This window comes from Pempheris klunzingeri, chromosome 22, assembly GCF_042242105.1.
Source record: "Pempheris klunzingeri isolate RE-2024b chromosome 22, fPemKlu1.hap1, whole genome shotgun sequence".
Classification (NCBI taxonomy): Eukaryota; Metazoa; Chordata; class Actinopteri; order Acropomatiformes; family Pempheridae; genus Pempheris; species Pempheris klunzingeri.
Genome location: NC_092033.1, coordinates 3,375,057 through 3,402,849, shown reverse-complemented (window position 1 = coordinate 3,402,849; position 27,793 = coordinate 3,375,057). Strand labels below are relative to the sequence as shown.

The window sequence follows — 27,793 nt, the reverse complement described above, 5'->3', positions numbered from 1 at the left end:
CAAGTCCAGTTTGAAGGATCTGTGGCAGACAGGGAGAAGTAATACACACATAAATGACCGCAGGTGTCAGATTTGCTGTTTTACCCTCAGAGTGGTCAAAGCCCAGGGAACAGGTTTGAGGTGCACAGAATAGTGGCTGGTGAATAAATGAGTTGTACTGTAGGTGAGGAGGTGGGGGTGGAAGGGGCACGTGGTCTGATAGCTGAAGAATGGGGGCATGAGGCAGGGCGTCGATGTCTTAGGCTGGGCCACTCTGAGGGGCAGTGACATGCAGGCTGGAGGCCAGTCGGCTGGTGGTTAACAGGCCAGGGTGCAGGCTGGGAATCAGGAGTGATAATAAAGTCCTCTGCACGCTCAGGTAACAATTACCCCAAAAGCAGTGATATTTTACATTATAACTAATTACAGAGAGTCAAACGAATTCCGTCCTTCATTAGACAGTAGAAAAAACTGATTTAATCCAGAAATTATATCACAAACATTAGTTGCATTTCATGTGGAAATGCTGCTTTTTGTTGGATCCAACTCAATGTTGCAGAAAGCAGGATTAGTGTTGCCAAATTTCTTCTCTCTGCCCTTCGTCAAGTCGAGCTTTCCTGTTCTTCTCATGACCTCAAAACAGAAGAGCACAAACCACACAGTCAGCAGCTGTTAGTCAGTAGCATTTGACACTGTTTCCTTGCTGCAGCACTTACTCTGTCTTTGAAACACTTGAACAGGTGATAGAGAGTTGGGTCTTCTTTCATTAATGTAAGCCTTGATTCCACCTTCAGCTTCAAGCTCCCTGAAATGTACATTCAGAAGACAAAAAAAAAAAACACATCAAGAACTGTGAAGCTCACAGCAAACATAGTGTTCTAGTCACAATTATGTCATTTATGTAAGAGAACATATGTTATTTACCTGTGAAGAGGCTGACTAACAGTCCCACACTGATAGTTATTATGGTTCCAATAGGACTGAAGTAAAGGTAGGACAGAGAGTACCAGGTATCTGCCAACAGAGGCCTGCTGCAGGTGGGAGAAAATAGTACATGTTACATAAAGGAACTGTTACATCACCATTTTTAAATTCTTCCTCACGATCGGACTTTCCAGCAGAGATTCAGACAAACAAGGCCGGTTTATTCAGGGCTGCTTAAAGCTAATTTACTCTGCGTTACTACATGGACACAGTTTTTTCACTTGTTTTCCATGAACTCAATATTAACATACATCATCTTACTGACTTCATATTACAACGTTCTGCCAGTTACACACTCACTTTCCATCAGTGTTGTGTATCGGGGCTGTGGGGATGAAGCTTAGCTGTGTTGGCAGAGCAGTGGAGGTCCAGTTGAGGCTGTCGGTGGTGAAGTTACAGCCCTCAGTGGTCAGTGGCAGAGGTCGGGTCATCTCAGGAGGAGGGGGGTATACCAGAGCTCCTACGCACACCCACAGAGACACAACCAACCCTGACAGAAGACCTGACAGAGCTCCCTAGAACACATTTTAATCACTGATTAGAGCTGCAAGCAGCGAGCCCACGTGAACGTTTGACATACTGAGTCCTGTCAGTATGAAGCCTTTCTTCTAAAGGACTGTAGAATAATTCAAATAATTTTCATTCTCATCAAACTTGTGTGGAATTACCTGCATTCATTATGTTTCTATGTTCATTTATTTGGGTTTTTCCTTTGATTTGTCACCCGTCCGTACCCAGCCAATGATAAGCAAGCCAGAGGAAACCCTAGAGGTCCCACGTGTCTATCTTGCAGTGTGCAAAACATTACCACACTGAACTTACAAAACCATCTGTCCGAGCACGCACACACATCTCCATGTGTCAGTTTTGTTCAGCAGGATGGCCCAAATGCTCACACGCTCAAACCATGTGACACAAGGTTAAGGGCATTTATAAGGGGTGGTAATGTATAAATTGGGGAGTTGTGCTGCTAATCTAAAGGAGAAAAGATATTTCAGACCTGGTGACTTCACACAAACGTTAGCCAGTATTTTTGAGGCTTTTTATAGGATAAATAATAAAGTTATTTATTCTCCCAGGAGTTAAATTCATTCACTATGCTGGACTAATGTCCTTTGTTAATATTAGCATGTGAATCACAGCAACAACAAAACAAAAATGAGGACAGACTTACTGAGGAGTTGGCAAATGGACAGAGGATACCCAGTGTAAAAAGGCCCAGTAAAGGACCTCCAATGACCCCAAATATACTGATGACTGCCTGTTTAAAGAAGAACATATCAATCAATCAAGAGTTCATCCGTATAATAAATCATAAACCTCCTACTAAAGCCTGCGACTTAACTTTGATCAGCAGGTAAAGTCAGTCATTCAAGCTTGAGTTCTTTCTGTTTCACTCAATACAACCTTTCCTAACGTGTTGATAATCCTGCAGCCAATAGAGGATCCCTCATGACAGCTATTGTATCAGCTCTACACTGGTTACCTGCATGTTTAAGAATTGATTTTGAAATTGTAATGATTACTTTTAAAGCATGTTACAAAATTCCTTGGTCAAGGCTGAAAACCAGAGGAGGCCGAGCCTTCAGAGTCACAAACCTTTACGATCTCTTATTATTATCATTATTGTTGCTGTTGTTATTTACCAAACTTATATTTAGCGATCATATACACCCGATATTTTAGGTTTTGTTTAATCAGATGCTGTGGAGCTTCACTCTACCTGCAAGATCCCTCCCATGAGCGAAGCCAGTCCAGCCATTCCAATACATAAAACCCCATATACGAGACCTGCAACCAACAGCGGAGAAGACTTTGAGGTTCTCATCCTTAATTACCACCTAATGGTGCCTGGACTCAGGTGCACAGGTGAAAAAGTGCACATGAGGACGGTCCACTCACTGAGTCCTTTAGAGGTCCAGGACAGGTGTTTCTCAGACATGTTAGTGTACGGTCTGATCAGATCCTCCACTGTCACCGTAGCCAGTGCATTGATGCTGGAAGACACTGTGCTGGGGTGGAAATGACACTAAAATCACACACAGTTTAGTCAAAGAAGAACCATCGTACAAACACCTTTTTCATGTTAGTCCCACCTCATTGTAATGAACACGATCTGATCAAAGAAGTTATATGTGAAGAAATTAAAGCAGATGTGGTAAAGCTTACACAGCCTATACATGTTCTACAATAACTGCTAGAAAAAGGTGGTAAACAACACACAAAGCTTTCTCAGTGTTTGAGTTCAAGTAACTGCAATGTTAAATAATGTCTTAACCTTAGAGAGCCGCTATATGCAGCTGCCACAAACAGTCCAGGGAGGCCGGGGTAGTCTCCCAAGATGTCCATCACCAAATATGGCATCAACTACAGAGGAGGGTGACACTGCATTAACATGTGAGATCAGGAGCTTCAGTCAATGTGCTTGTCTCTGTTGAACCATCTTGGTCTCTCACACACACATGCACACAAAAGAGCACAAGCACAAACTCAGTTACTTTCTTTCGTCATGTGTACTGCTGCACATGTGTGTGTTTTGACAACACACTGTTCATCCTAACTCTCAGCTATGCCTCCATCGCACCTGATCAGGGGCAGAAACCAGTCCAGCGGTCCACGGATCGCAGTTTTTATAGACTGAGAATAGGCACAACCCTGCAAACACTGAACACAGCAAGATGAACAGCAGGCCTACTAGGTTGATGTACAGAGATCTGAAAACAGAAAAACACACACACGCAAAGAAAACATGGACAAAAACATGTAAACACATCCGAAAATGATGAACAGACGTGTATTAAGTAACATACACTATTCCAAACAATGCATGTGGGGATGTTTAAAATGCAAAAACTCTTATATGTCTAATTTAAATTCATCATTATTACATCATTTATCATGTGAAAGTGGACTCACAGTCTGGCATGAGTGATGCTCTTGCAGGAGATGTATCTCTGAACCTGGGCCTGGTTGATCCCATAGATACTGGTCCACACAAATGCCCCCCCAATGGTTATGGTCCAGAAGGTGTGTCTCCTCAGGGGGTTGGTGTCAAAGCTGGCGAAACAGAGAAAGATGGCAGGTTGAATTTCAGTAAAAACTTGGAAGCTAAAAGTCTTTTCAATTGTTGTCAGAAATCAGTGCCTTGGTTCTGGAGCTTGTTTCTCTGGCAAACAGCGTTCACAGAGACCGGGACAAATGGTGCATTCAGGAGGGCCCTGTTAAATTGTACAGTAAAAATGTTGAAAGTTGATGGATTAAACATTTCCGCACCCTGGAGAGAGACAGATAGAACAAATGATTCGACTGTTTCATTATCGAAAACACAGCAGATTGTGTCTCAAACCTAAAAGAATAGTACTGCACCTTTAGAAAATACTTATTACAGTATATCAACATGTTCCTGTCCGGTCGCATGGGGACCTCTGTGAACGCTCCTGAACCTCTTCTGCTGCATGTTAAACCTCCTCCCACTGGTAGATGGAGCCATTCAACTCTGAAACATACTTACTCCCAAAAGTTGAGTCTCCCTCCTCGTTGTGAATCTGAGATGATGGGCAGGACTCCGCCTCGTAAGTCCACAGACCTGATGACGACAGACAGGAAGCCTGCAAGCATGACACCGAGCTGCAGGGGAGAAGTTCAGATCATTTTAAGCTTGTTCACTAAATCTACCCTGTTTTTGTCCCCGTGGTGGCTCTGATTTCACCAGTTTGTTGCACTTAATCTAGTGTCAATGGATAATACACTGTTCAATACCCCCAATTTAGTTAAAGCCTGAATACACAGTTTGCAAAGGTTGATTTAAGTTTCACTGTGATATGTTTGGAAGAGTTTGATCAATAAAGTTGAGAAGATATTCACTTTATTTATCAAGAATAAATCACATTGTCACAATCATTTCATGAGAAGAGGTAAAAAAAACATTTTATTCCAACTTTATGGGCAACAGTGTATATTTTTATGTGATGTTGGGTTTTTTAAAATTAAATATATAATGACGTGTCCATTTTTTGTACAAGTGGGGATCAGTTTCTACAGCTGCTGTGTATGAAACACGAGTGAACAGCCACAAAAAGATATGACACATGCTCAGTAATCCCTCAAGCCTGGCAGATCCAAACCCTACCTGAATCACATCAGTCCACACCACCGCCTTCAGGCCTCCCTGTAACAGCCCAGACCACAAACAGGTGTCGTGTCTATTGTGCATTAAAATCCAGGAATTAAGATAATAACTATTACATGTGAGTTTAGCTACACACCATCGTGCAGTAAAAGGTACAGACCACGCCTGTGGAAACAACCGCTCCCCACAGATCCATACCGGTCACTGCGGGGAGAGGGAGGGCTTCAGACACACTCAGCCGAGCAAAACCAAGCAGCTTTAAGAGCCCTCGAGCGGGAACGTTTCATGGATGTGACCAACGTACCTTGGTTTAAAGCAAGAGCTGGGGCGTAAATGACGATTCCAGTGTAGAGGATCTGAGACAGACAGAGAAAAATAACAGTTTTTTGCTGTTTGCCTCTCGAAGGTTAAATCAAAGCCCTGTCATTGTGTGTTGAGTGGCTTCTTACTCACTGTCTGAACAATGAAGAGCACCGTTCCCAGCAGACGGGTTGCTCTGTTGAAACGCAGCTCCAGATACTTAGCAGAGACACAATACAGACAGAAACACGTATGTATAACTATGTAAAAGGTCAATATCAGGAAGGTGATACCTTTCAATCATATCTTAACAAGTTATCATTATCGCAATATCCCATAACTCAAGTTTTTATAGTACATACAGGAGATGCTTTATCTTAACCCACCTCCTTCCTTTGCTTATAGTTCAAACTCTACAGCAGCCTACAGCCCTGCACACCCTTGTCACCCATGTCACCTTTACCTGACTCCATTTCAACATACTTTTCAGGCCATATCAACCTCAGACTGGGCAAAAAAACGTGATCTTATACCAACCTTTTTATTTGTGCAGTAAGCCCATAGCAGTCTGAGATCTGTTTGTTTTTTCTCAGTTTCTCTTCTTTTACAGGTAAACAAAACATTTGAAGTATTTTTATGGATAGAAGACAATGGAGAAACCGCACCATGCTCACCTCATATGTGCTGGTGATGGCCAGCCTGTAAAACACAGGGAGGAAGATCTCGGATGTGAACACCATTGCCACTAGATAGGAGAGACCAAAAAGTCCAATACTGGCTCCATAGCGATACACCTGCAGAGGGATCATATGAATTACTAATGTTAGTTATCTAAAGAAAAGTTTGCAGTTATATTTTCTCCAAATTAATTTAACTTTTCAATTACAGCTCACATGCTCGCACGTTTCATTGTGTCTAACATCTCTGAATCAAAAAAGGATTAAAAACACATCCTGCAGAGTGAAAAATACACTAAATGGTCCCTTGTTACAGCCTGCTGTAGCCTTACCTCAGCTGGGTTGGACAGCACTGTGATGGCCGACATGAAGCTGGCGGTCAGGGACAGGGAGACAGGCAGGGCCGTCATTCTTCGCCCCCCCATTAAGAAGTCCCCTGAGCTCCTCTGGCCCCTGTCCACCCAGGCGTAGTAGACCCCGACGGCAGCGGACAGTGCGAGCAAGACAGCAAACACCACATAGTCTGCCACCACAAAGGCCGCCAGAGAGTCCCCGGGCATGTTCAGTCAAGTCAGAACAAAACTAGAAATAAAAGTTCTCAGAAAGGTTTGAACTCATGGAGGAAGAAACAGGTAGTCCTGATACAGCACCTTCTGACTCAAGACTGACCTGAGAGCAGGACCACAGGCTGAGACCTTTTATGTGTGTGTGTGTGTGTGTGTGTGTGTAATCAGACGGTGCTGATAAGGAACAGACCTATGAAATGTGTGTGGGGGGTTCTGGAGGCATTTTGTGGTAAATGGCTGCCAGCCAGCTCAGCTGAATCCTCTTCAGGAACATATTTGCCGAACAATTTGTTCTGTCTTCAGACCTGAACCTACAAACTTTATAGAAGTAAACACACTAGATGACACGATTGGTTCTGTTTTCAAATCTACATTCACTGTTTTGAGGTAGTTTCGAATTATTTTGAGATACTGAGTCATTCTTTTGAAGTCTGTAATTCTTTGTCATTATAATGACGGACTAACTGTTCATAGTGTAAATATTTATTTATTATCATTACAATATATACTTCTCATTACAATATATACTCCTTTACTATTGCTATTTTTTCCACTATTGCTAATTTTATTTCTTTTTCTTTTTCTTTCTATTACTGCTTATCTGGCCCCTGCCTCTGTTGCTGCTGTAATGTGTGAGTCTGTCTAATCTAATCTTTTTATCCACACAGTGGCAGAAATGGGCAGAAATGAGCCTCCACACACAGAAGCCTGAAATGGAGCAGCACATTAATCTATTTCTGGCGGCCATGACGAATATTGTCTTTATTACACAATGAAATACCGAAAAAAGCCGCTATTTAAAGTCTATTTTACATTTTTACATGTACACGGCGGAAACACTAAAACGAATGCGGAAGTGAAGGCAGGATTTCTCTCTCGCCTCTTCGTCTCTTTTCGGCCACCACGCGGACTGAAAACCTCCCACAATGCTTTGCTCAACATGGCTGCGCCCTGGTGTCGGCGTGTGTGTAAACAGTGGTAGCCAAGAGAAGAGGCAAAGTGTAGTTTTAATGAATAATTTGAATTGCACGACGATCTTTGGAGCACGATCGACTTCTTTTTGCCAGGAAACAAAGCAAAGATGAAGATTAAATCCAAGTCTTCGTATCACAAATCGGAAAACACGTTCAGGGTGAGAAACCTACTGCAGCATGATGCTAATGGAGACACAGACAAGTGAAGTCTTCATATTTGATTACACAGTGTAATAAAAACATGAATCTCTCTCTCTGATTTGTCTCTTTCAGTTTCTCACTTTTGCTGAGAGACTTGCCAACGTCAACATCAATGTCATCCACCGCATTGACAGGACTGGATCTTATGCAGAGGTTTGTTGGTCACTCAGTGGTCTTGCAGACATAAAAAGTTCCTCTCATGTATCCACTGAGCTTCTTAATGACCTGGTTGGTTCCCCCATGCAGGAGGTAGACACATACTTCTCTGAAGGACTGGTGAAATGGAGGGACCTCAACCTGACAGAGCATTTCAGTACGTGTGGAATACAATAAGTAGCATCTCAGTTCATAGACAGACAGACAGACAGACAGATGGAGAGATGACTGTACCAATCCCCAAAGGGAAATTAGCTTTAGCAGCTAGATACATCTCAATACATATAGAAGGACATATAGAATAAAACTACAGGCTGAGGTGGATATATTTTATATATTTGAGCGTATAATAAGTGTATAATGGTGCAAAATGATGATTATAACACTAGTGTTGATATTGTATGAATTATTTTATGAGTTATGCTGTTGAGTATATAACAGGATATAGTATATGTGGTACACATGATGGGTATGGTAGTAGCAATATAATATAAAAATATATAGATATTAGAATATATACACACATACACATTAATGTGACTAAGCCTCGAGTGTTCGTAGCCACTGGACACTGAATGCTTCTCCTCCACAGCCACCTTTTTGAAGGAGGTTTCCAACAACAGCCAGTCGTTCAACATGCTGGTTTTCCATCAGAAGCCGATTGTGGAGAGCCTGAAAGCACACCTGGCTGTCAGGAACAGTCTGGCCTACCAGCCACTGCTGGAGTGAGTTGTCTTGCTTGTTGTGCATCTGGTTTGGGTTTACCAGCTGATGTGCTAGCTTGTGTTTTGACTCCTCCTCTTGTTCTTCCTCCAGCCTGGTGGTGCAGCTGGCCAGAGACCTGCAGACGGACTTCTACCCCCACTTCCCCGATTTCTTCGTTCTGATCACCTCGCTGCTGGACACCAAGGACACGGAGCTCCTGGAGTGGGCTTTCACCTGTCTGTCATACCTCTACAAGTACCTGTGGAGGCTCATGGTGAAGGACATGACCAACATCTACAGGTGAGAAACAAGATGGAGGATGCTTTCCTTGTTGTCAGATCAGAAGTTAACACCTGTTTTCACCCCACAGCTTATACAGCACACTGTTGGCACACAAGAAAGAGCACATCCGCAACTTTGCAGCAGAGAGCTTCTCTTTTTTGATGAGAAAGGTGAGTTACAACAGATTTTGTGTTAGTTTGGTGTCGGTCGGTATTCAGTTGTTTTAAACCATAAAATTGTGTCTCGTTGTGTCCAACAGGTTCCAGATCTCGACGGCCTGCTGAATCACATGTTTTCAGATCTGCAGCAGCACCCCGACAAGGCAGAGGGAGCAGGTCAGCTGCTGTTTGAAATGTGCAAAGGAGTCCGAAACATGTTTCACTCCTGCGCCGCAAACGTAAGTCCTGTTTTCCGAGGAGTGTGCGTGCACGGAAAATTCTCCTGCTATGTGATGGACAGAGGTTTTAAATGTTTCTCTCTCTCTCTCTCTCTCTCTCTCTCTCTCTCTTCAGGCTCTTCCTGTAGCTTTGCGGAAGCTCGGACCCTCGACTTACCCAGGAGCCTCCCTGCCATGGGACACTGTCAGGGACGCTCTTGATCACATGGGCCAGGCTGCAGCCAATCACGTTGACCGAGAACACTTCCTGGTTTTGTGGGAGTCCTTACAGGTGGGTTAGAAGCACACGGCATCATGTCCGAGTCAGAACGTTCAAACAGGCCTGCGGTTGTTTGTGTGTGTGACGGCGGTGTGTCCCTCTGTGCAGCTCGGCGTGGAGGAGGTCCTGGCTGTCGTGGAGGCGAAAGGAGAAGAGGCGGGGCAGGCATCAGAGCAGCTGGAGAGGCTGCTGTTCATTTTCCACACCCTGGTGTCCCACAGGGACGGGGACAAGGTCACCAAGCCGGACGCTGTCTGCCAGGTGAGAGCAGGGCGCTAATCTGTGAGCTTTCAAGACCAAACGGGTCTTTTTGCTGTTTTCATCATCTTATTATCTCCTGCCCTCAGACGGTGTTGCGGCTGATTCGGAGCTCTTCTCTGTCAGCGTCTTGTTCCCGTCTGCTGCTCCAGATCACCTCCTCCCTGCTCCTCGGGGAGAACACCACCCTGCCCAAAGCACTCATCCAGGAGACGATCCAAAAGGTGTGTGTGTGTTTGCTTTAATGATCGCATCTGTGTAAGGATATTTGTTTGTGAGCATGCATGTGCCGCTCTGACTCTCTGCCTTCCTCACCAGGTGTTTGAAAGCACAATGGGGCAAGATCTGATACTGGAGTTCACCAAGGAGATGTTCACCATGAAACAGTTTGAACAGGTGAGTGACACTGGAGTGATGTGTGCGGTATCTTCCTCTGTGTCCTTTTTAGTTTCTGACATCAGCTCTTCTCTCCCTCCCTCCCTCCCTCCCCCTCTCTCCTCCAGCTCTTCCTCCCCAGCCTGTTGCGCTTTGCCGCTGGGTTGTTGGGCTGCGGTGATCCCCTCTCTCGCCACTGTGGCCTGGACGTGCTGGTCAGCCTGATCCTCTCCAAAGCCCCGCCCCCCACAGACGGCTCCATGGCCTTTGAAATGTACCCACTGCTCTTCACCGGACAGACCACAGGGTGCGATCCTACAGCACACACCCACTATTTCACTTGCATCTAATAAATCCAAGGTAACTGAATAAGTCTGTGGTTGTCTGATTTATTTCTTTTCCCTCCAGCAGAGCGTTCAGCAGTAACCAGGCCAGCGGAGCCACTTCACCGCAGCCTGCAGTGCCGCAGCTGGTGCTGTCGCTGATCCAATTACCAGAGGAGCAGAGCCAGTCCATCACCAACCTGTCACTGCCCTGGGCTGCCCTGGTGCTTCTGCCACACCTCAGGTAACACACACACACACACACACACACACACACACACACACACACACACACACACACACACACACTGTTAGAGTCCTCAGGGCTCCTACTGGTCATAAAATTTCTCGTTTGAGAGTTGTACTCCTGCTCTCTTATGAGAAGTATCTAAAGATAGCATGAGTTGATGGTTTAAAGTGGTCTGACAGATGTATTATGTTTATTTACTTCTTCCCTAATTTTCCAGGCCTCTTGCTCCAGCCAGTGTTGTTCCTGCTGTGGCTGCTTTCTTAAACCACCTCCTGTGTGAGATTGAGTCAGACAAACTGGGAAAAGGTTTGTGATATTGAGTAGTTGGTTTTGATAATCATTCATCTTATTGGTGCATCATGAAGTAAAAATACCACATTAGATGATAACAGCTTTATTGTTTATTGTGTCTGTTTAGGTTTTTTGTCACACAAAATAAGGTTTTTATTTGAGCTGCAGGAACTTGAATTTAGTTTTAAATGTTATCAGCCAAATGATGCATTGAAAAAAAAGTTTAATCTGTAATAACAATAGTCAGTTGCAGGTTTGAATTCCTCCAAAGAAATCCCCTTACTGCCGTTTCTCTTATGAATCTACAAACAAACGAACTGCGCATCACGTTTTGCTGTTCTCTAAACTGATTGAAACCCCTCTGTCCCCTCACCACATCTCCGCCCCCCCCAGCTGGTCTGTTTGTGGCCCGACAGGCCCTGAGCTGCCTCCTCACTCTGGACGGCTCAGCCCAGCCCCTCTCACTGCTCACTGTGGACAAGATCAACTCAATCCTGCGGTCAGTACAGCTGGTGTTGTTGCCAAGAGTAACGAACAGGTGAACACCTCCCACTAAAGGGTCTAACCTCCGAGCATCGTGTTCATTGTGGTTCCAGGAAGTTTCCCACAGACCTGTCTGCCCTGCTGCTGGGAGACCTGTACTACACCCGTCTGTCCCTCAGCGGCGTTTCAGAGCACCTGTCCCACAATGCACTGCTGGAGCTCTACCAGATACTGCACGCCAACCACTCCTCCAACATCTCCAAGGTATGTCTGCAGGCACAGCAGCACGGGCAGAATATCTGAAGAATAACATGAATATGTTTTTATCATCAACGTCCCCATTTTCTCTCTCAGATCCGCCTTCTGACTCTGAGGATTCTCTCTCAGTTTGAGGCGGAGCTGCCTCCACAGACCGAGGTAGGACTGCCAGTCCAGGTTCTCATTAAACAAGATCAGTATATTAAGTGGACTTTACAGAATCAATGTACTTTATGGGGCTTCTGGGTAGCTGCTGCAGGGGCAGGTTCAAACCCAGTCTGTGGCCCTATGCTGCATGTCACCCTGCTCTGTCTCTCCTGTCACCTTTAAACTGTCCTGTCTAGTAAAGCATGTAAAAATAGTCTTTAAAAAACAAACTGTGTACTTATATGTGTGAGTGTGTGCCCCCCCCCCCCCCCCCCCCCCCCCCGTCCAGGGCGAGGAGAACGTGGAGGTGCAGCCAGTGTTCTCTGTGTGCCTGCAGGCCGAGCTGGTGCCGGCCTCCGTCCAGGACTACAGAGAGAAGCTGCTTCACCTCCGAAAGCTCAGACACGACCTGGTGCAGCGCAGCCTGCCACAGGGAGCGCCCGGCACCTTCGAGCAGGTACGAAGGAATCACTGCTGGCTGTTGTCTCTTCTTCTCTTCATCCTTTGGGAAACATTGGAGGACAGTGTGAACAAGGTTTCAGTGGTATACAAATGGTGTTTAAACAATCCTTCGAATGCTCATTTTCCTTCAGGTGCCTCTGCGTTACCTCATCGCAATGCTTTTCGTCAACTTCAGGCCTCTGTGGGACGCGGTCATCGAACTTCTTGTGTGAGTATAAAAGAAACCAAACTGAATTCAGCTGTGGCTTAGAACACAATGATTTTAAATGAAGAACGCTAACAGTGCTAACTGGTGAAAGTGTTTGAGGACATTTAGGATAAATGAGTCTCTCTACACCTCACAGGACTCATGCCAGAGGGATGGACAACAAGGACTTCTGGAGGGTCTACCATGAACATCTGGAGATGGTGGCTGGGCTGGCTGGTAAGTGCTGCAGGTGCATCAGTGAGCTACATGTAAAATCTTTGAGCATAACGTTTTACACAGTGTCTGCTACAACACCAACACATAGTCTGTTTCTTTTGGGGCAAATGTATCGAACAGCAAGGGGTAATAGGCAAAGCAAACATGACAAAAGTTGATCCTTCTCCTTTTGTTTTATAGAAAAAGAATTGCAAGAGAACGACGAGGAAGACGAGGAGGAGCTGAGTCTTCGGGGCGAGCCGGGCTGTGACGTCATCGAAAGCGGGGACGTGGGGGTGCTTTTCCTGGAGCAGCTGAAGGTAACCTGCGATCCCAACGACAGGACGGACTTCCCCAACTTCCGCAGCCTGCTGTGGCGCTCCATGGCCCAGTTTCCGGACAGAGTGGAGCCACGCAGCCGGGAACTGAGCCCTCTGCTGCTCCGGTTCATCAGGTCAGTGGTTCCCTGCTGTTAGGAGAACGCTGCCCAGTCCAGCATTTGCTGCGGATCCAGTCCCAACATTAGTTTTTTTTTTTTTCGTCGTTAGGAATGAGTTTTACCCCGCCGACCTGCTGGTGGCCCCCACTCAGGACTTGAGGAAGAGGAACGACGCTGCCCTGGAGGAGTCTGGGATGGCTGCGGAGGAAGAGGAGGAGAGAGAAGAAGAGGAGCAGGAGGTGGAAGAGGGAGGCAGACAACAGAGGAAGGCGCTTCCAAGGAGAGCTGCTGCCAAGTAAGAATCACACACTCATTAACAACTATTCCACAGATTCAACATCAGCCATAGTGTCAGCGTCCCTCTGTTTGTTCATGTGATCATCATAGTAATTCACTGCTTTTAATGATATTAGTGATACAACACCTGGGTTTTCAGGACTGATAAAGACAAATGCTTTTTTGATACTTCACTTTGTAGAGAAACATGTTTATATATCTCAAAGTCCTACAAAAGCATCCAGGTTTGATACGTGGCCCTGAACACGATGACCTTTCCAAATCCAATGCAGAGATCTAGAGTAGTTTTGTCTTAAACACCAGAAGACCAGTGTATCTGGACTGCTGATTGATCCGTGTGTGTGTGGGGGGGGTCGTCTTTGTTTCTTCCAGACAGCTGATTACCCATCTGAAGGTATTCGCCAAGTTCACCAACCCTCGCTCTCTCTACCTGGAGAGCAGCCTCATGGAGCTCTACAACCAGGTAATTATCCTGAACTTACACAGATCTGGACTCCTGGACTCTTTCTGTTTTGACCAAACCGGCCTGATTCTGTGTTTCCAGCTGCTCTGCCATCAGGACCAGCAGCTCCAGCGAGCGGCGCTGGAATGTGTTCTCTCATACAAAGACCCCAACGTTGTACCATACAAGTAAGAAAACTACCGTAATCGCCTTAAAACAACACACACAGTAATTTTTCTCCTGAAACAACAGTCCCCCATTCTTTCTTCTCCTCAACGGGGTCATTGTGAGCGTCTTCGATAGGAATCAGAGCTCTTGTCCTCGGCCCAGGAATGGGTCTGCTGTCTGTTATCACGCTATCCGCTGACTGTAGCTCCGGCCTGCCTGCAGACAGATGTGTATTTCCGGGGAAGTTTTACATTACAGATGACTGTGTGTGACTCTTTGTTCGGGTCGGCCTGTCACACTGACCTGGTTTTAGGGTGCTGACAGACAGCTGTGAACAGATTTGTTCCCTGCTGCGGTTTTATTTTTGTTTGCATGCAGTTCATCCATCAACATCTTAGAATGTACAACACATTCGGTTCATAATGAGTTTTAAGTCTTTGCACCAGGAAATGTCAGGCTGCAGGAGTGATTTTCTGTGTTTTGACTTTTGTGATGGTGTGTTTGCTCAGGGAGAATCTGGAGAGGCTCCTGGATGACAAACACTTCAAAGAGGAGATTGTCCATTTCAACATTTCTGAGGAGACAGAAGTGGTCGATGCTTCACACAGAGCCGGACTCATCCCACTGCTCATGAGGTACCGTGTGATAGCTTCGCCTCCATGAACACTGTGAACGAGCGGTATCATTCTTCTCATCAAGAAAGTGAATAAATGTATTTACTAAAACATCCCCATGAGTTACACATCAGCTAATAAGGCTGCTCATAGTTAAACAGCTTGAAAGCAGCAGCAGGAGTGATTGAAACAGTGAAAGCATACTTCTAATCATGGGAGACACTTTTATTCCTCTTTTTAAATGTATCTGGATCTGTTTTGTATTAAAATACATGAGGCCATTTTGATTGTTTTTATTATTTTCAGTGTTAATAATTTAGCACGACTTTACTAGAAGTTGTGGTAGAAACAGTTTGACTTGATCTCCCGGTCACCTGCCCTGTTTCTGCCCTTCCTGACACAGGATCCTGTTCGGCCGCCTGCGCAGCAAAGCGGGCAGCAAGTTTCAGGGGAAGGCGAGCGCCGCCTCCCGCTCCTCCATCATCCTGCGTTTCCTGGCCGGTTGCCAGGCCGAGGAGCTGGGGATATTCATCGACCTGCTGCTGGAGCCCGTCTGCCATTACAGCCAAGGTAGGAAACATATATGGTAGAAAAAGAAACCCAAAAAGCTTCATTTTTCTGACAACAAACGGCTTTTATGAGAAGCTTCAGGAAACGCCCTGCAATTATAGCGCGCTCCATTTTTAGCTTTCAAGTTGAGATTGAAAATATAATTAATAATGGATTCTTTTCACAGTTCATTATTAAGGTAATATATTTTGAAAAACACATTTGGCCATTACAGTTTTAAAGATGTGAGGTTTTCTTACCTGTAACGGGCATTTGTCTTTAGTTCGACAATTTGTATTGACACATAAATATATTTTCTAGACTTTAACTTGGTTGTTTCTTGTTCCCACTCACTGGTAACCTGCAGGTAGACTGCACTCCAGAGGGGTTAGTAGCCTGGAATGACTTAAATAGTATAACATATGCACATTACACAGGACATGTCTCTCAGACTAAGGCTCCCCGGAGACTCAGATGTTAAAAAAACAGCACTTTAACAGTAGAAGTTCCCTTGTCAATCTTCTCCTTTGTGTGTGTTCTCAGGTTCCTGCCTGGCAGCAGTGGAGAAAGCGGTAGCTGAGACGGACGTGGGCGCCGTCCTGCCGCTGGGCCGTCAGCACAGCCTGCTGAACATCATTAAGGTGGTGATCCAGAAACTGGGCAACCTCATCCACATCTACCTGCCCAAGGTGCTGCAGATCCTGCTGTGTGTCACCGCCTCGGTGTCCACCATTCTGGACAACAGGGACCAGGTAATCAGGACGGGGATTTATTACGTTGTTTTAATTCAAGTATACATTACTCAGACAACTTCAGAGAGTCCTCAAAGTTTACTTCACTGATTTACTGCAGTTATTTTTTGCAGTGCCTTCTGGTATTAACAGCATCATCAAAAGCTGCCTTGCTACACTGCCTTGTAAAACTATATAACAAAATATCCTAAAAACCTAAAAAAAGGACTCTGTGTCCTGATTTCTGAGCGAGTTCTTCCCCTGTTGTCTGCAGCTGCGTGCAGGCTGCATCAGTCCTCTGAAGAACCTGAGGCGACTCGGCGTCCTGATGATCCAGGACTTTTTTGACAACTTTGACTCCTACAGCTTCAGTCCAGATGAGCTGGACGGCGTCATCCAGGCTGTGATCTGGCCCCAGGTACGTGCTGCAGCAGCTTTTTTTTGTTTTTATGGGTTTATGGGTCTCTGTTGTTTTCTGGATCGCCTAAGAGTTTGCTTTTCTTTGTGCGCAGGTGTGTCGTCTTCCCACAGAGAGCCCTTACTCCCCCACCCCTCTGCTGAGGCTCATCCACGTGTGGTGCAAAAATGGCAGGTTAGAATCTGCCCCCCCTTGTCCGTCTGTCTTACTCCCATCACTTTGCTCTTCTGTCTACCTGAGCATCTTTTAATACACCAGTTAGTTGTAGTTTTCAACCAGAGTGAGTTAAAGGAACTATAAAAGATGTCTTTGTCTGCCTTTCTCAGGTACTTCCCCCTCTTGGCCAAGCAGAGGCCAAACCGGCCGGAGTGTGACATCCTCCTTAATGTCTTCGCCCTCCTCTCAGCCAAGAACGCTTCCCCAGTTACCATCGCCATGGTAATGGACATAGCTGAGTCTCTAGCAACCGCTGAAGACTTCGTTGCCTCAGAGACGGAGACGGAGCTGAGTGTCAACAGCAGTGTGTTCCCACAGCCTGAGGAAGGCGCTCTTGTCACTGCAGGTCAGCAGAGTTTACCTTTAATAAAAGGACCATAACGCAGGTTTAAACATTTTTATTCTGTAACTGTTGATGCTGGACAATGTGCATGTTGGTGTTTCTCCTCCAGACTCATTAACGCAGGGCTCCAGACTGCTGCTGCCTCACGTATCCACCCTGCTGCACTACCTCAGCGGAGTCGTACGCAACACCGACAGACTCAGGAAGAAGAAGTTCAGGTCACAGGTGGCCAGAGAGCTCAACATCCTCTCCAAGTTAGTGTTTTATTTGGATGCGAACATACAATTTAGTTCACATTGCAGTTTCTGTTCTGCTTCACTGTATGAAGCTACAGATGTTTTCTCATGAAACAAGCTTTTGAACAGAGGTGAGCAGAAATACAGATACTTGAGTATAGATGTGGAACATCTTGCTGCTCTGAATCAATCAATCTTTATTTATATATAATATATTTTCATTAAGAGAGATACCCAGTGATTCAAAATAAAGGATTCAAGCATGCATTTAAAGTAAGGAGGCTGTTTTGAAAATGTAAGGAGTTACAATGTAGGAAGTAACAGTTAGTACAGATATCTGAAGACTCCAGTTACATCAAACCTCACTTTGTGAATGTTTTGCTTTTTTTCTGTCAGGGTCAGTCGATTTGTGAGCGACAAGGAGCAGAGCTCGGTGCTCATCAGCCTGCTGCTGCCCTACCTCCAGAAAGTCAAGCATCCTCAAGTAAGACCAACAACCTATTATTTGTGTGTTTTGGTCCAAGCCTGGGAGCCTCGGAGCAACTCGCTTGGGCCACGTTAGAGGTGTTAGTAACAGAATCTGTGTCTGCTGCCCATGAATGTGTTCACCTCAGGAGACAGAAATCGACATCTTGGCCACAGTGCAGAACGTTCTGCGACAGTGTGCGCGGCCCTCCGCCTTCCTGCAGCCGCTCAGCAAACTCTTCTCCATCATCCAGAACAAGCTGTCCAGGCAGGCCCTCACTAATGTCTTCCAGGTAAGTATTAGGTTTTACAGCTGTATTTCTGATTTAAGACTTAGTTAGGTGTGATAAAGCCCAGATGTGACTTAAGTGATTAAAATGTAATTGTAGTCATAGATATTGACTCCGTTTAATAAAGTCTTGGCATGTTTGTTGATCCTCCCCAGTCTTAATCTGTGTTTGCTGCTCTGTCTTCAGACTCTGTCAGATCTGGAGCCTTCACTCACGTACATCACTGATTTAGCAGCAAAGGTGAGATCATTCATCACATTTGCATTAATTATATTATTATTTCCACACATACCAAGAACACCAGAGATGTTTTTCATTAACTCTTCGTGTTCAGTATTATTGACAAAGTTACATCCAGTCAGAAAACACTCATTGTTTCCTGCCCGCTCTCCTCCAGCTCAATGCCTTTGACAGCCGACACTTGGATGAGATCTACTTTGACGTGCGTCTGACAGCTTTCCAAGACGCCAGCAGGCGAGTTAAGGACATGACCACTCTGGACCTGGACTACATCAGCACCATCATGCACAACTGCTTCCACACCTATGAGGTAAGCTGATATACTGTCTAAACTAACCGCTGCAGCTGGAAGATATTTTAATGATCTTTTTGATTTAAATTCTTCCCTCTTTTTAACGTCCCTCCCTCCCTGCTTTGGTGCAGATTGGTGACATGTCGCTGGCAGACAACGCCACCTTGTGTCTGTCTGCAGTGATCACCCAGCTGGCGGCAGTCGGCGCTGGAGAGCAGATCTACAAGGACGTCGTGCAGCACACCATCCTGGACGCTGTACTCAAGGGGCTTCGCAGCAAGACAGAGGTAGCTACACACACCTTTCCTCCCAAAAACACACACTATATCCAGAGCAATGCTCTAAAGATGAAAGCACTAGACTCAGTATATAGTAAGGCTCTTCCTCTTCACTCTACCAGAGTGTGCAGCATGACTACACCACCGTGCTGGCCTGCCTGGTGAAGACCTTTCCCTCCAGGAAGGAGTTCAGGGACCTGGTGCAGCTCACCGACTACAATGACCCCGAGTCTGACTTCTTTGAGCATATGAAGCACATCCAGGTAGGAGAGAAACCATGAGAAGTCACTCCTCTCTCTCCTTTCTCCCTTCCCATCTCACCATCAAACTGATATGTGTGTTTTTTTTTCCTTGTGTTTAGATCCACCGTCGGGGTCGCGCCCTGAGGAAGTTGGCGAAGCAGCTGACCGAGGGCCAGCTGGTGCTAACGCCTCGCTCTCTCCAGAACTACATCATGCCGTACGCCATGACCGCCCTGCTGGATGAAAAGATGCTCAAGGTGACTCATGTGCACACAAACCTGCAGAAATCTGAACGGCTTCATTACAAACTTTGAGATTTTAATACATGTGTTGTGTTTATTTGTTTGCTTGTGTGTCTGATCTCTCCTCTCCTCTCCTCTCCTCTCCTCTCCTCTCCTCTCCTCTCCTCTCGTGCAGCATGAGAACATGATAACAGCGTCGGTGGAGGTGGTGGGCGCAGTGTGCCGCCGCCTGACCTGGTCCAAGTACCTCTACTACCTGAAACACTTCATCCACATCCTGCAGACGGCGCAGGCTGAGCAGAAACTGGCTGTCAGGTGGGGCTGTCTGCTTATAAATAACTTTTTTTAAACCTTTTCATTTAATTCATCATACTTACATTGACATGATTTATTTAATAAACTCTCCTCCTCCACTTTTCTGGTCTGGAACTGCAGTTTGCTGGTCACAGTGCTGGAGGCTTTCCATTTTGACCATGAGACCCTCAGCAGAGAAATGGAGGCTGCCCAGGCCAGAGAGGGTGAGTGACTGATCACTTTTCAAATTGGATTTTGTGTCAAAGTCTGAAAAATTAGATCAGTGTGTTTAATTTCACGTATTTTAACCAGCTGGGAGCGTCGCTGTCGACGCAGATGATGAGGAGCAGGCTGCAGCTGACGAATTGGACGCAAGTGATGATGAGGAGGCAATGGAGGTCGACGGTAAAGCAGCTCCATCCGACGTTGCCATGGAAATGGACACCACCGATGGAGAAAAGGGTGTCGTCTCTGAGGCAGCAGCCACCACCGTAGCCAAGGGGCCAGTGGCTCCTAAACCCACCGTGGCGACCAGCGGCCTGCCACATAGCAAAGAGGAGCTGGCGTCTCTGATCGACGCCATCCACCAGACTGTTAACAACAGCGTGCTTCCTCGTCTGCACAAGTGTCTCACTGCAAAAGTAAGACCCGAACACACACACACACACACACACGCACAGTCTTAATCTGTTCTGAAATCTCTAAACAGCAGTGGCCTATAATTGTGTGTGTGTCTGTGTCACTTAGGTAAAGCGTGACGAGGAGCACAAGGCAGTGAAGTCAAAGGACGTGAAGGATGAGGAGGTGGGGAGGATACCAATAGCCTTCGCCATGGTCAAACTGATGCAGACTCTGCCTCCACACATCATGGACGCCAACCTGCCTGGGTATGCAGCTGTGTGTTTTGTTTAGAAAGACGTTCCAGACCACAGCACTGAAGGAGCACAGTGTCGTTCCCCCGGATACTGAGAGTTGTGTGGAGAGAATTTTCTACTTGAAACTATTGGACCACTTAAAATGTCATTGTAGTGTGTGTGTGTGTATTTTCTCTGACAATTTGTGCGTCTCATCCAGAATCTTGATCAAGGTGTGTGTGTTGCTGAGGAACCGTTTCCAGGAGATCCGCGATGTGGCGAGGGGAACTCTGGTGAAGATCCTTGAGACTTTAGGCTGCAGGTACCTGCAGTACTTGCTCAAAGAGATGCAAGGAGTCCTGGTGAAGGGCTACCAGGTACAAAGACACAGTTAAAAACACACAAATAATCCTTAACATTCTTAAGAAAGTGAGAGACAAATAGGGAATATTTGCCTAAAATCTTATTAAATGTTTTTCTGTTGTGCTTCCAGGTCCATGTATTAACGTTCACAGTGTACCAGCTGCTGTCGGTCCTCAGTCCGACCCTGAAGAGTGGCGACCTGGACCCATGCATGAACATGCTCATCGATGTAAGAACGTTTCACACCTCAAACCCACCTCAAATAATAAAGATGGCAGTATTTGGTTAAATCTGATTCAGATGATGTGTTTGATGTTTATTCTGGATTCTCCCCTTTTGCCTTCATCCCTGTTGGTCAGATCTTCAACAACGAGCTGTTTGGGGCTGTGGCCGAGGAGAAGGAGGTGAAGGGGATCGTCTCCAAGCTGATGGAGGCTCGACACAGCAAGAGCATGGACTCCTACGAGCTGCTGGCCCAGTTTTGCAGCAAGGAGAGCATCACCAAGTTAATACTGCCACTGAAGGAGGTAGGAGGGTTGATTTAATGTGAAAGTTATAAAAAAGACCTAAATATACAAGAATGAATATATGTTTAAACTCAAATGAGTGCAAGAGAGTTTCCTTAAGACCAATAATAATAGTAATAGTAAGATGAGGAACTGTTGGGCATTAATCTGAGACATGTTCAGGTCTGTAATGCAGTAACTGCTTACGGCCTTGTGAGGGAGCAGCTCCTCCTTTGCTGCTCAGGAAGTGACAAACTGTAGCAGGAGGTCTAAAATATAACTGGATACACTGATGATTAATAAAATTACTGTTATGTAGGATTCTTTTTAGGAGCAGGAGGCAGGAGCAAATGTTGCTGAATCCATGGAGTAACCATGGAGACAAAGATGAGTTGCTGTCTAACTCTAATGTTTCATTTCCCCTTCTCTCAGATCCTGGAGAACTCGTCCAGTCTAAAGGTGTGTAACCGGGTTGGTGCCGTGCTGCGGCGGCTGGTCCTTGGTCTGCTAGTCAACGAGCGCATGACATCCCAGGATATCTTACTGCTGTGCCACGGCTTGGTCAGCGAGAGTCTGCCGCTGCTCACCAAGAGAGACCGGTACACACAGAAACACTCACAAAAGCTCAGTAAATCACTTCGATGCTTATTTCCATCGACCGAGCTTGACGCTGTATATATGCATGTGTGTTTGTAGGGAGAAAGCCTCAATAAAACCTCCCCCAGACCCCAGACTGCCCCCTCCCAGCTGCCTGCTCCTGCCTCCAACTCCAAAGAGAGGGGGGAAGAAAGCTGCGGTCAGCTGCAAAACCAACATGCACATCCTGGTGGACGCTGGCCTCAAGGTGCACAGCGATACTCTCTATAAGCTAGGATTCAGTGCTCCCATCTGGTGCTTTGTTAGCTGTAGTTTGTAGCAATATAATGTCATTGAAATGTGCAGTGAAATAAAGATTACACATGGCTGCTTTCTCAGCTCCTCCACCTGAGTCTGAAGAAATCCAAAGTGACGTCGTCTGAGGCCTCAGTTCTGCAGATGCTGGATCCTTTCATACTGCTGCTGCTCGACTGCCTCGACTCCATGCATGTCAAGGTGCCGGCATTTCCTGTTATCACCCTAACTTTGAGCATCAAAGTTTCTCAAATAAATAAAATGGAGACCTCGGCTTCCTCCACCCTGACCTGCTTCTTGTATCTCTTCTTCCTCCCAGGTGATCACGGAGGCTCTGGTAGCGTTCACATGGCTGCTGAAGTTCCCTCTGCCCGCAGTGGAGCAGAACGCCAGTCAGCTGACCAAGCAGCTCTTTGTCCTGCTCAAGGATTACTCCAAGGCCGGAGCCGCCCGCGGGGAGAACTACCACCTGGTCCAGAACTGCTTCAAGGTACCACAAATAATAGAAGCACATGTATGCACAGCTGAAGGTGAACAGGTGATACCATCTGTCAGTTTGTTGTGTAAGGACTCCATGTATTTATGTTCCTGTAAGATGACGGCAGCTGTCTGGAACAATATGACAGAACAAAATGTCATGGAGCACCCGGGTTGAAGAAACCTAATAAAAGAATATGAAGCTAAAACTTCTGCTCTGGTCTATAATGTTCACTCTGTTTGTCTCACAGACCATCACCATTCTGGTGAAGAATGTCAAAAGCAACAACATCTCAGAGACGCAACTGCAGGTGTTGCTGGGATATGCTGAGGAGGACATCTACGACCAGTCCCGCCAGGCCACCGCCTTCGGCCTGCTGAAGGTAGCCAGTCAAGTGTCAGCCGGAGTGTTTGTGGTTCTGTGAAGGACAAACCCAAAGAGCGAAAACATGAGAGATTATCAAAGTTTTGTGACAAACTCTCTCAGGAAAATGTTTACATGTGTTCATGTCTCCTGCAGGCGATTCTGTCCAGGAAGCTCGTTGTTCCAGAGATGGAGGAGGTGCTGAAAAAGGTGGCCAAGCTGTCCGTCACCGGCAGTAATGCCATGATCAGAAACCACTGCAGACAGGTACTCAGCATAAAAGAGGACAAACCACATTTTTCCTCTCTGCTGTACGTTGAATGACAGTTTTAAAAGCTTGTGTTCAGCCAGCGTTGATGATCTGTGTTTTGCAGATCTATCTGAAGTACCTGCTGGACTACCCACTGGGGAGGAAGCTGAAACAGCACCTGGACTTTGTGGTGGCCCAGCTGCACTACGAGCACGACACAGGCAGGGAGTCTGTGCTGGAGATGCTGGCCTACATCTTCCAGACCTTCCCTCAGGTGAGTAGATTCCCTCTCAAGTAACCAAGTACAAGAAGTAGACTAAAAAAAACAAACTTTGGTTAAAACTGCATGCAAATCTTATCATAGCACAGACAGTCACCAGATTGGGTTTTTCTTCTTTTCAGAAGCTGCTGTTGCAGCACAACAGCTTGTTCTTCGCACCGCTGACTCTGGTCGTGGTCAACGATGACTCGGCACGCTGTAAGAAGATGGCCGCCATGGCCATCAAGGTCCTGCTGTCCAAGCTGGAGTTGAACCAGCAGAACACCCTGTTCTCCCTCGTCAAAACATGGATGAGTGCAGAAAAGGTACAAACACAATTCTGGGACAACACGTGTGACCCAAAAGTAAATTAAAATCAGAGTCATTTATTTGTCAACGTGTTATTTTAGCTCGTCTCTCAGGTAAGAGAAGAGAAAACGTAACGCTCTCACTGAGATAATAAAGCTGAAAAAAAACTTATATAACTACAAGATATAATTTAAATCTTTGACCTTTCTTCCACCCTCCCAGGCCAACCTGCGGCGTCTCGGGGCTCACATTTGTGGTCTCTTCGTCGAGGTGGAGGAGGAGAAATTCACCCGCCGCCTGGACGACCTGCTGCCCCTGCTGGAGAAAGAGATAAACCCCGACAACTACGAAGATGTGAGGCGACACATCGGCACCGTCCACAGCCACCAAGTTGTACGAGACGTGAATAAATGCAAACTTCTTAACTCTGTGTGTCTTTCAGATCGAGGAGGAGCAGGATGAGAGAGGGGCAGACAGGCTGTTGTTCAGTTTTCTGACTCTCATCACCAAACTGAGCAAACACTGCGGCCTGCTGGAGCTCAGCAAGCCTCATGACACGCTCAGTCGCATCTGGGGTAAAGCACCAACACACACCGCCTCCATATTACTTAAACTCACACCCGGAAATCTGTTTGTCAGTGTTTGATAGACTCTCACATCACTCCTCTTCCATAAAAACTACATGCTGAGGAACTCTGATTATCGTCCTGTAACCCAGAGAGAACTGTGGCCAGCTGGACACTCACCAGTTTGCATTTAAGTAGAACAGTAGCAGAGAGGATGCAGTTGTAACACTGATGCATCTAATATTAGAGCCTCTACACAAGCCTTAAACTACAATCAGGGCCGTCTTCTTAGATGTTACATCTGCAGTCAGAACAGTTCAGCCAGAGCTTTTACTGGCAAAGATGATTCAAATGGAGGTTAATCCTCATTTGATTCAGTGGTACAATTAAGTATTAATTAAGTCAAGTACAGATATTTAAGCAGACATATTCAACTTCCTAACTCAGCAGGACCCTAAAATATATTCCAAATACATTTATATAGACATTTTCAGATGATGCAACACTGATGTCTTTGTTAGGCACCAAAGACGATCATCAGAACGGGTTAGTGGAGTGGGGTGAAAAGAAAACACAAGAAATGACTTTTCCTCTGAGCTTAAATCCTCCACGTCCGTCCTGTTCTGAACATGCTGAACATGATGCTGCTTCCTTTTGTAGTGCACATATAGATTATATATGTAGCACGGTACAGCAACAGAGGTTATTTGGAGCAAAACAACCATCTCCTGTTATTGCTTTTCTAATCTATAACAGTCTGGAATCAGTTCACTGCATATGTGGTCAAATAATAGTTTTGTTATCCGCAGCTTGACAAGAATGTTGTTTGCAGCAGGTTATATTACATCTGACGCCCCTCATGTTTTATTTGAAGTTAATGGGACAGAAGATTTGGAGTCCGACAGGTTTGACTGAACAGACTCTTTCGTTGCTCAGTCAGTTTGGGGATGAAGCACTACATGTAATGAAGTGAAATCAAATCAGTTGGACACACACTCATTTACTTTCTTCTTTTCCATGCAGGTCACATTGAAGCCCACCTGCGACACCCTCACTGCTGGGTGTGGCTGACCGCCTCGCAGCTTTTTGGTCAGCTGTTCGCAGCCCATCAGGCGGAGCAGCTAGTGGCTCTATGGAGAGGAGGAGGAGGAGGAGGGGATTCTTCGCCTCAGTCGGCAGGCACAGTCTTCATCACCAGCAGCCTTGACAAGAAGGTGAGGCCAAGGGCAGCACGTTTCTACTGCGATGATCTACTTTCAGCATCTTACTCTGGCTGTTTGAACAAATGTTCTCTTTTTTTGTTTTAATGACATTCAGATGAGAGAGCTGGCGCTATCGTTCTGCAGTCAGCTACAGTCCAAGTTCCTGGACACGGCGTCAGGAGAGCAGGTACCTGAAACACATCTGAGACACTCGGCAGTCGAAGCCAAATTCAAACCACACACGAGATTTGATTGACAGGCGGTTTGTGCTCCGTTCACAGGTGATCAAGAACCTGCTGTTCGTCGCGAAGGTGATCTACCTCATTTCCCCCGAGTCGGACGTCACTTCCCCTCCGGAAGAAACGAAAGAGGAGGATGAGAAGGAAGACGAGGAGGAAGAAGAAGAGGAGGAGGAAGGGCAAAGTGAGAATGGTGATGAAGATGACAAAGATTTAGAGAAAGAAAAGGAGGAAGAGGAAGATGAGAAGGATGATCGGCCTCCTTCCCTGCTGTGGTTGATGAAGAAGCTGTCGCTGATGGCCAAGAGAGAGGCGGCATACACCCCTAAAGTTCCCCTGAAGGTAACCATGGAAATACATGTCTTCCCCCAGTTCAGCAGAATCTTATTATTCAGACACGTCACTGAGCTCTCAGTCTACTCACAGGGCAGGCGGCAAAATGTATTTATCACAATAATCATTTTAAGGATACAGTTGGTGAACAAAGTCCATTTAGCAGATAAAGAGATCTCCAGATATTTCCTCCAATGCTACTCCACATCTATTGGACATGTAAATAAGCAACTGTTTGCTAACAACATACAATAAAGCTAATAACTATTAACTTCAGCTGAAAGCGTTTCTAGTTTAGGGCCTGTGATGCACCTTCAATCTTAAAATACTTCCCTTTTCTTTGCCTGATTTTATTTAAACATGCCGTTACATTTTTAACAGCACTCCCTTTGAATTCTAACATTTGAAGCAGTCACACCATTGTCAATAATCTCATTCTCCTTCCCTCCATCCTCTCCCACAGAGAACGTGTGTGTTTAAGTTCCTGGGTGCGATGGCCATGGACCTGGGGAAGGAGCGCCTCGGCCCCTATCTGACCACTGTCGTCACTCCTCTGTACAGGGAGCTGGACAGCACCTACGCAGACCAAGGTAACTGCTCTTAAAAAGCCTTAAACTCTGGCAGAACTCAAATAAATTAAGTATAAAGAATTAAAAATTCCACTGAACTGCATCCACCGTCTATGTCCAGATCCCACACTGAAGAACCTGGCACAGGAGCTGATCGATCTGCTGAAGAGACAAACAGGCCTGGAGAGATTCTCCCTGGCCTTCTCTGCTGTCCAGAAGGAGTTTTCACAAAGGCGAGCGGCACGGAAACGACACCGAGCCATGCAGGTATGTGGTGGGAGCTCACACACGTACAAACACAAGAACGACACATCCTTGCAACCCATTTACCATCGTGCTCTGTTCCCCCAGGCGGTAACCAACCCAGACATCGCAGCCAAGAAGAAACTCAAGAAGCACAAGAACAAAATCGAAGCCAAGAAGAGGAAGATCGAGTTCCTGCGGCCGGGATATAAAGCCAAGAAGCACCGGAGCCACGCGCTCAAAGACCTGGCCATGGTGCAGTGAGCCGTGTAGGTGGTCAGGTGACCCAGTGAAGTGACTGCTTTGATTCAGCAGGAAGCTGAACATGTGACCGCAGATTCCACAAGACTCACTCCCCGATGTTACATAATGACTTTTTCTGCTTTAAATTAAGTCAGTTGACAAAGAAGACACGACATCGACTGTGTGCGGAAACAAACTCCAACTAACCGAGCAAAATCATAACGTACTCCATCTCCTCTTCCAGGTGTCCGACATGTTTGAGTGTAAAAGGAATTGGAAAACATACACAGCAGGACGTCTCTGAGCAGCTAATGTCAGTTTATATGAATTGTAGAATAGTCCTCAGATTTATATCCCATGCAGTTAAAACTTCAGCATTTTGTAATTAAAAGATTTTTTTCCCGATCTGTCTACTACTGTTACAATTTTAAAATCAAACAATCTTAAAACAAAATGGGTACAATCACTGA

At 45.9% G+C, this 27,793-nt stretch overlaps 2 protein-coding genes across 2 annotated transcripts; one reads left to right on the top strand and one right to left on the bottom strand.

Moving 5' to 3' along the window:
• Positions 1-492: 492 nt before the first annotated feature.
• slc5a8 (solute carrier family 5 member 8) lies at positions 493-6,629 on the bottom strand. Its single transcript, XM_070853549.1, has 17 exons — positions 6,402-6,629; positions 6,067-6,186; positions 5,546-5,611; positions 5,397-5,448; positions 5,229-5,296; positions 5,093-5,131; positions 4,475-4,590; positions 3,880-4,020; positions 3,548-3,677; positions 3,242-3,330; positions 2,866-2,975; positions 2,687-2,754; positions 2,138-2,224; positions 1,264-1,478; positions 904-1,007; positions 696-784; positions 493-612 (listed from the first exon to the last, which is right to left on the bottom strand). The coding sequence occupies exons 1-17, from the start codon at positions 6,627-6,629 to the stop codon at positions 493-495; spliced, it is 1,842 nt and encodes a 613-aa protein (XP_070709650.1).
• Positions 6,630-7,707: 1,078 nt separating this feature from the next.
• On the top strand, positions 7,708-27,746 carry utp20 (UTP20 small subunit processome component). The gene is made up of 61 exons (XM_070854013.1): positions 7,708-7,767; positions 7,883-7,963; positions 8,057-8,123; positions 8,559-8,691; positions 8,783-8,971; positions 9,042-9,123; positions 9,213-9,350; positions 9,466-9,621; positions 9,718-9,870; positions 9,957-10,091; positions 10,186-10,263; positions 10,371-10,549; positions 10,654-10,809; positions 11,033-11,121; positions 11,500-11,605; positions 11,703-11,853; positions 11,944-12,006; positions 12,284-12,451; positions 12,588-12,664; positions 12,801-12,880; positions 13,061-13,313; positions 13,408-13,593; positions 13,968-14,058; positions 14,140-14,225; positions 14,715-14,840; positions 15,223-15,389; positions 15,912-16,120; positions 16,374-16,517; positions 16,612-16,691; positions 16,844-17,079; positions 17,186-17,330; positions 17,709-17,796; positions 17,927-18,070; positions 18,254-18,307; positions 18,465-18,617; positions 18,731-18,886; positions 19,000-19,140; positions 19,239-19,376; positions 19,537-19,676; positions 19,797-19,879; positions 19,968-20,296; positions 20,403-20,542; positions 20,730-20,886; positions 21,003-21,101; positions 21,232-21,399; positions 21,811-21,977; positions 22,075-22,222; positions 22,354-22,470; positions 22,589-22,759; positions 22,998-23,129; positions 23,267-23,377; positions 23,485-23,634; positions 23,763-23,945; positions 24,151-24,282; positions 24,371-24,503; positions 25,518-25,708; positions 25,812-25,883; positions 25,978-26,277; positions 26,732-26,858; positions 26,959-27,104; positions 27,189-27,746. The coding sequence occupies exons 1-61, from the start codon at positions 7,717-7,719 to the stop codon at positions 27,342-27,344; spliced, it is 8,481 nt and encodes a 2,826-aa protein (XP_070710114.1). The 5' UTR covers positions 7,708-7,716; the 3' UTR covers positions 27,345-27,746.
• Positions 27,747-27,793: the final 47 nt, after the last annotated feature.

Coding starts and splice junctions, on each gene's coding strand:
- slc5a8 (XM_070853549.1), bottom strand. CDS start 6,629: ATGCCCGGGGACTCTCTGGCGGCCTTTGTGGTGGCAGACTATGTGGTG. Junction 5,612..6,066: donor CCATCACCAGCACATATGAG/GTGAGCATGGTG, acceptor GTCTCTGCTAAG/TATCTGGAGCTGCGTTTCAA. Junction 613..695: donor TCAAGTGTTTCAAAGACAGA/GTAAGTGCTGCA, acceptor TTCTGTTTTGAG/GTCATGAGAAGAACAGGAAA.
- utp20 (XM_070854013.1), top strand. CDS start 7,717: ATGAAGATTAAATCCAAGTCTTCGTATCACAAATCGGAAAACACGTTC. Junction 12,881..13,060: donor GATGGTGGCTGGGCTGGCTG/GTAAGTGCTGCA, acceptor TTTGTTTTATAG/AAAAAGAATTGCAAGAGAAC. Junction 13,314..13,407: donor CTGCTGCTCCGGTTCATCAG/GTCAGTGGTTCC, acceptor TTTCGTCGTTAG/GAATGAGTTTTACCCCGCCG.